The sequence below is a fragment of the Polyodon spathula genome, chromosome 12, assembly GCF_017654505.1.
Source record: "Polyodon spathula isolate WHYD16114869_AA chromosome 12, ASM1765450v1, whole genome shotgun sequence".
Classification (NCBI taxonomy): Eukaryota; Metazoa; Chordata; class Actinopteri; order Acipenseriformes; family Polyodontidae; genus Polyodon; species Polyodon spathula.
In genome coordinates this window covers 45,900,110-45,906,700 of record NC_054545.1, presented here as the reverse complement: position 1 = coordinate 45,906,700, position 6,591 = coordinate 45,900,110, and the positions used below count along the sequence as shown (strand labels likewise).

General features: G+C 41.3%; 1 protein-coding gene across 1 annotated transcript; it reads left to right on the top strand.

Moving 5' to 3' along the window:
* The first annotated feature begins 1,360 nt into the window (after positions 1–1,360).
* On the top strand, positions 1,361–5,723 carry LOC121324650 (peptide YY-like). Its single transcript, XM_041266754.1, has 4 exons — positions 1,361–1,535; positions 2,081–2,268; positions 5,108–5,188; positions 5,394–5,723. The coding sequence occupies exons 2-4, from the start codon at positions 2,081–2,083 to the stop codon at positions 5,416–5,418; spliced, it is 294 nt and encodes a 97-aa protein (XP_041122688.1). The 5' UTR covers positions 1,361–1,535; the 3' UTR covers positions 5,419–5,723.
* The last annotated feature ends 868 nt before the right edge of the window (positions 5,724–6,591 follow it).

Sequence of the window (6,591 nt, the reverse complement as noted above, 5' to 3'; positions counted from 1 at the left end):
ACTCAGGCTACCAGAAAACAGTGTATTTAAACTCAGACTACCAGAAAACAGTGTATTTGAACTCAGGCTACCAGAAAACAGTGGATTTAAACTCAGGCTACCAGAAAACAGTGGATTTAAACTCAGGCTACCAGAAAACAGTGCATTTAAACTCCCACTACCAGAAAACAGTGTATTTGAACTCAGGCTACCAGAAAACAGTGTATTTAAACTCAGACTACCAGAAAACAGTGTATTTAAACTCAAACCCCAAATGACAAGAAAAGCGATGAAACAAGGCTTTTTTTTTTTTTTTTTTTTTTTTTTTTTTTAACGTTTTTAATGTCTATTATAACACAGATCACATTTATAAATACAAATATATTGTACATGTTTAGCTATAATAATGGTAATATATGAATGCCCTTTCTTTTTTTAAAAACCGTTTTCACTTCTTTGATTGTCTACAATTGAATGGAACAATGTTAATGTCCCTGTTTCTATATTTTAATGGCGCTATAACAGTAAATATAGACGCTATACATTGCGAGAAGGGTCAGAAACTAGAAATTCGGCTGAAAAAAAAATGAAATGGAGTTTTACAAGAATCGGATTAAACTTCCGATCAACAGCATTCACAACCCCATGTTGACAAGTCTTGCGTTTTAATCAATAAAACACATTACTAATGCACTATTAATAAAAAGGAAAGCGGTTGTAAAGATTAAACCTGCAATGGAAAGTGTGCGTGCATGCCCCAGTGTTTGCTGCAAAACATACAGACAGATTCATTCAGGCTTCAGTGACTATGTAACTGTCAAGCCCAGTACGCTCAGTATACTTCTGAATGGGGCTCGTTTTTAATTACGATCTGAGGAAATGGAAAAATGTAATGGACATTTTCTCTGAATGTTGACCTTCTTTTTTTTTTTTAATATAATTTCAATTCCAACATTTATAATTCCATATTATTATTATTATTACAAACAGCTCGTTTACAAACACGTCCAGGAACCCGATCTGATTAGAAGCAGTCGTTTAAATGGGACGTTATGAAGGAAAATCACCCCATAGGAATGGCCCAGTAGGTACCTAGAAGCCTCCTAACCCCGAAATCTACCCTCTACCCCTAACTCTAATCTCTCTCTACCCTTAACAGTGTTACTCTTAAACTAACTGTTGCTATCATTGCAACACCGCATGTTTAGCGCCCTCTAGCGGCTACTACACCTGACGTCGATTAAACCGCTTGATCCACACCGACTCCACCTGTTGGGAGGCTAGTAGGAACCTACTGGCTCAGTGTCCGTGTCCCGTGTCCCGTGTCGTCCCGTGTCGTCACGCCCTCCCCTCGCCCGGCTGCAGTGTCCTGGGGACAGCAAGAGGGTATATAACCGCCGGGGTAGCAGATAGTCCTGCAGAAACTCGGTTGCAGCCAAGAAGCAGCGTACCAGTTTATCGACAAGAGACTTCACTTCAACACACGCTTTGCAACAGCAGCCCTAACCTAGCGTCCTTCTTAGCCTGTGTAGCGCCCGGATAACCACTTGGTAAAAGTAAGTACAGTGAAGGATTTTAAAACATTTGATAGGTGTTTTCGTAAATTCTAATAACTTGCTGAGGTATATTGACAAAGACATTGAACAACTTTGCTTTATATCAAGGCAAGATGTGTTTTTTCAAAGCAATTTCTGTTGTGGCTGCTGTTTGATATAGTTTACGATGGCATTGTCGTTTTTAGAGGTTCATTTATAAACTAATCTGACAGCTGTTTTTTAATTAATTTAATTTTATTGTTGGTGTTGTTTTGTTATTGGATATGTATATATTTCACCCAAAATACGGATCACACGAGCTATGGCTGTAAATCATTATATTGCTCAGTAAATGTGTATAATAGAGTCTCACCCGAAAGTCGCAGCACAAGGACGATAAGTGACTTGCTCAGGGTCACAGGCTTGTAACCAGTAGGTCCCCGGTTCAGCCGCTGAGCCGGGCTTTGAACCGGGGACCTACTCTTTAACCATTGGACCACACAGCCTCCTCGTTAGTTTGCACTGACGAGAAAGATCGACCTGCCTGTTCGCGTGCCCTTTCTCAGATGGTGTCCTGCCTGAAGTCCTGTTCTGTGGTGCTCACGCTGACCCTGTGTGTGTTGGTGTGCTTGGGAACCTTTGTCGCTGCCTTCCCTCCGAAGCCGGAACACCCCGGGGATGACGCCCCTGCAGAAGAAATGGCCAAATACTACACCGCGCTCAGACACTACATCAACCTCATTACGAGGCAGAGGTGAGCACAGAGTGCCTAAAATGAAACGCAGCAAAGCGCGCCCAACTTTGCTCTTGCTGTGCCGTGTCTGTCTTCTGTAAAATCGGGCTACTGATGTACCCTAAACTCTCCCGCCCCATGCATTTGAAATCCAATTTGATGTGGGCTATTTATGTGCCCGCGTTTAAAAAAACAAACAAATCTGTATGTTTTTCTTGGAATATATTTCCATTAGACAGCCTATATCAAAAACATCATTTGTTAAAATTGTGCTGTTTTTGTTTTGCGCAAAATTGCTATTCCAATGATAGAAGGATTTAATGACACGAAATATCATTATGAAATCCTTGAAAAGTTTGAAAGTCAGTGTGATCATTGTTGCATGTTGTATGTAGCCTTCTTTATGCACAACCATGCTATGTGAAACGAAATCCAGGTAGGTAAAATAAAAAAAACAATAGGTCTAAAAACGGAAGCTAGTCTTGACTCGCGTGCAGCAGCCAGACATTCTGGCTGTCGTGTGATTATTTATGGAAAGCTTGGGATGTGCTGCAAGGAAGCGCCTGTTTGTCGAATAGAAATGGAAAGGAGAAGATGCTGAAAGGGGCTTGTCCTGTGTCACTGGGAATATGAGATCGTACTTAAACCCGCAATCTTCTTGTTCCTCAGACACATGAAAGAAAAAAAAAACACGATGGAACAAGCTCGGTCTCTTTATTATTATTATTATTATTATTATTATTATTATTATTATTATTATTATTATTATTATTATTAGTAGTAGTAGTAGTAGTATTAGTATTATTATTATTGTTTAGTTTCCTAGTATCGTTTGTGAGTTCACATGGATTTCTTGAGAGCAAATAAATTCCCCCCTCGGTAACTGGCACGAAAATCACTTTGCATTTTTATTGCCTTTTTCATCTTCTGCAGGAAATATTATTAATACGAAACAGCGTCTTCCCCGCCTTGTAAATTGAACGAGTCTTCTGCCGAGTCGCCTCTGGTTTACATTTTCGTCTACTTTCAGTTAACAGCCGTTGGCGCTCAAGCAATAATTTGCCGCCCTGTATCACAGGACAGTGCCCGATGTGAAAATGAAACACATCAGTCAGGGCCTGATGCCACTGGAACAGGGCAAACGTTTCAGCAGATCAAGACCACAGTAACCCTTGCAGAGCCCGAGTTCACTAAACGCAGCTGGTGTTAGGAACCTCCTCCGCACTGCAGCCCTGCTCCTTGTTCTGCAGCTGTGCACTGAAACACACTAGCAATAAACTTGCACTGCTGAATTGTGATTGAAGCTCTCGGCCACCAGGCTCCGTTACGGACACTTTATCTGCCCGTCTCTAAACGCGCGCCTACAAACACAACGACAAGTGCAGTGGCACTGGAACCATTTTTAAAGTGTGAGGGAGGGGGGGTACTGAAAGCCACTGAACAAAACTGCTGTAACCCCTGTATATGATCAAAGCCCTGCAAAGCCAAGGGGTGCACTCTCAGCACCCCTAGTTCCAGCGACATTGGACCTGTGTGCAGCGCTAACACGCGCTCTGAGGGGATAATAAAGCCGAAGTGACGTTTACCTTAGCGGCAGTTCTACTCAATCACTCCATAAGAACTTTGTTAGCTGATGTTACGTTTCAGGCTTCAGTGCATAAAGATCATACATGGAGATTGCACACTTTCCAGCAGCTCCCGCAGGTCACCTTATTGCACAGTAGATGTTTTATCGCAACATATCGCATCAAAATATGAGGAAGAGATCCAGACGCATTTATTTGGGTTTGACTAAAGAATATCCACAGCAGGAACCGAGAAAGGATCCAACCCTAAAGCTGCATTGATACCTCTCTGCTGTCTTCTCTTCACCGCAGTGAAAGATTATCTTACTCAAAGGAGGACGGCTCACCTTGTTCATCGCTTATGTGAAAGCAAGGAGAAATGGTCAATATACTCTCTTAGAGACCCCCATGAGTGTGTGTTGCTGGTGAAGGTTTATGGAATAGAGGTGGTTAACCAATAACCAATGGATATTTGGTTGATTAAACCTGTCAGTAATGGGAGCCTTATGTTCACTGAGCATTTATGCTTATGGTCAGATATCAGACATACCTCAGTTTTATATAGTGCCTTTCATAGTGGACCATCACAAATTTAGTGCCTTGTATAATGTGAAGCGTGTAGTCATCTGTTAATGTTTGTTACTTATGAAAGTACAATTATATATATATATATATATATATATATATATATATATATATATATATATATACACACACACACACACACACACACACACACACACACACACACACACACACACACACACACACCACCACCAACCCAGAAACATTTTCTATATAAATAATTCAAGCCACATTTAAGCAAGTGCTGGAAGTGTAATTGTGAAGCGATGAAAGGATAGCGAAAGTGCATTATCGGGTGGAATAGAAGAATTTAATGTGGTTTTGGCCGGGCTGAGAGCTTTGTACTGAGTTTATTGCTTGTGGTTAATTGCTTCTGTCGGATGACATGGTTTCTGATTTGTGTTTTCAAACAGCTCAGTGCACACCGACTCTGCATCGCTACTGGGGTATTAACACTGGAGCCTCGAGCCAAGAGATGCTAAAGAGAAGCCGAACTCCAGACACAAAAATACAGCAATAGATAACAGCATGCCGTTTAATAATCGTTATGTCAATAGTTCGATGATTTAATCAGCTGCTGTTATTATTATTTATTATTATTGTTATTATGCCAATGTAATTATTTAGGCACGCTGTATTTTGTGTCTGACTGAAGGTCGTGTATTTCTCTTGCATGGTAAGGTGAGTTTACCCCTTCTGCGTACCCGCAGGTATGGCAAGCGCGCCAAGCCCGACTCCCTGACAGCAGAGCTGCTGTTTGATGACAACTCAGAGACCAACGCCCGATCAAGGTGAGGAGGCTTATCTGTCCTTAATGACCCTTATTTATACGGTGTACCCTCCCGTTTACAGGGAAAGCGCGGTGAACATCAGTAGGCTATGGTAAAAGCAAATTGAAAAGAAATGTGACAAAACGAAAGTATGAAAAATAATATTCTACATCACTATGCAGCTTTGCGGAGAGATTCTACAATGTATTTCTTTCTTCACTTTCAGATATGACGACTCCTATGTGTGGTGACGATCCCGTCTTCCTACCCTGCTGCTAACGCCATCCCATCCCACCCCATTCCATCTTTGTGTCCGTCGCGATGTCAAGGCTGACGCTGGAAGTGGCGTCAATTTTATGCCATCTCTCCCTCCTCTCCTCCTCTCCCTCACTCTCTGTCCCTCTTCGACCATGCTTCTCCTTACACAAAGACAAATTGTATATAATTTATTAATGAATAAGACATTAAAACAAGAAAAAATAAAAACAAATGTCAAACTAACGCACTATATCTGAAAGTGTATTCTTATTGTTTGTATTGTAAACATGCTTAAGTGAGATTAAAATGTAACGGATGATTCAGATCTGATGTCTTTTTTCTGTGTGTGTGTGTGTGTGTGTGTGTCAGTGTACGTGTGTGTCAGTGTCAGTGTGTGTGTGTGTGTGTGTGTGTGTCAGTGTCAGTGTGTGTGTGTGTGTGTGTGTGTGTGTCAGTGTGTGTGTGTGTGTGTGTGTCAGTGTGTGTGTGTGTGTGTGTGTGTGTGTCAGTGCGTGTGTGTGTGTCAGTGTCAGTGTGTGTGTGTGTGTGTCAGTGTCAGTGTGTGTGTGAGCACTAAAGCCTTGGTGCTACAACGTCAATGCAATGGTTCTGTGCTGGGGGTAGTGGTAACACATGGACAGCTAAAATTGGATGAGCTATATACCAATGATAGCATTTCCATATTCTAACATAGCAATGGAATCAGAACATATCAGATCCACTTGTTTTCTAATGGCTCTGCTATAGTTAATTCATGGCAACAAAGCTGAATTATAACGACAAAACAACAATGGCATGTTTGTATCTTGGCACAGCAAAGCGTAATAACGCACAGTGAAAGCATGGTAAAGCACAGGTAAGCACTGTAAAGAGGTATGACGCATATTAATAAATATGGCAAACCAGGGTAAACTATGATAAATACATCGCATAACCACGGGAAACGCATGTTAAAACTATACAAATACTGCGGCAAACCTTTGTAAGGGATAACTCAACCCCATTCTTCATAATATAAATACACAAGCATTGCATCAGGTTGCTTATCAAGAAACACAATAATTTCAAAAACAGTCAAGCAGAAATGAGGAGGTAAAGCTAGTGACCTGAAAAAAACAACAACCCCCCCCCCCCATACACAACAGAAAGACACGATACACAACCCC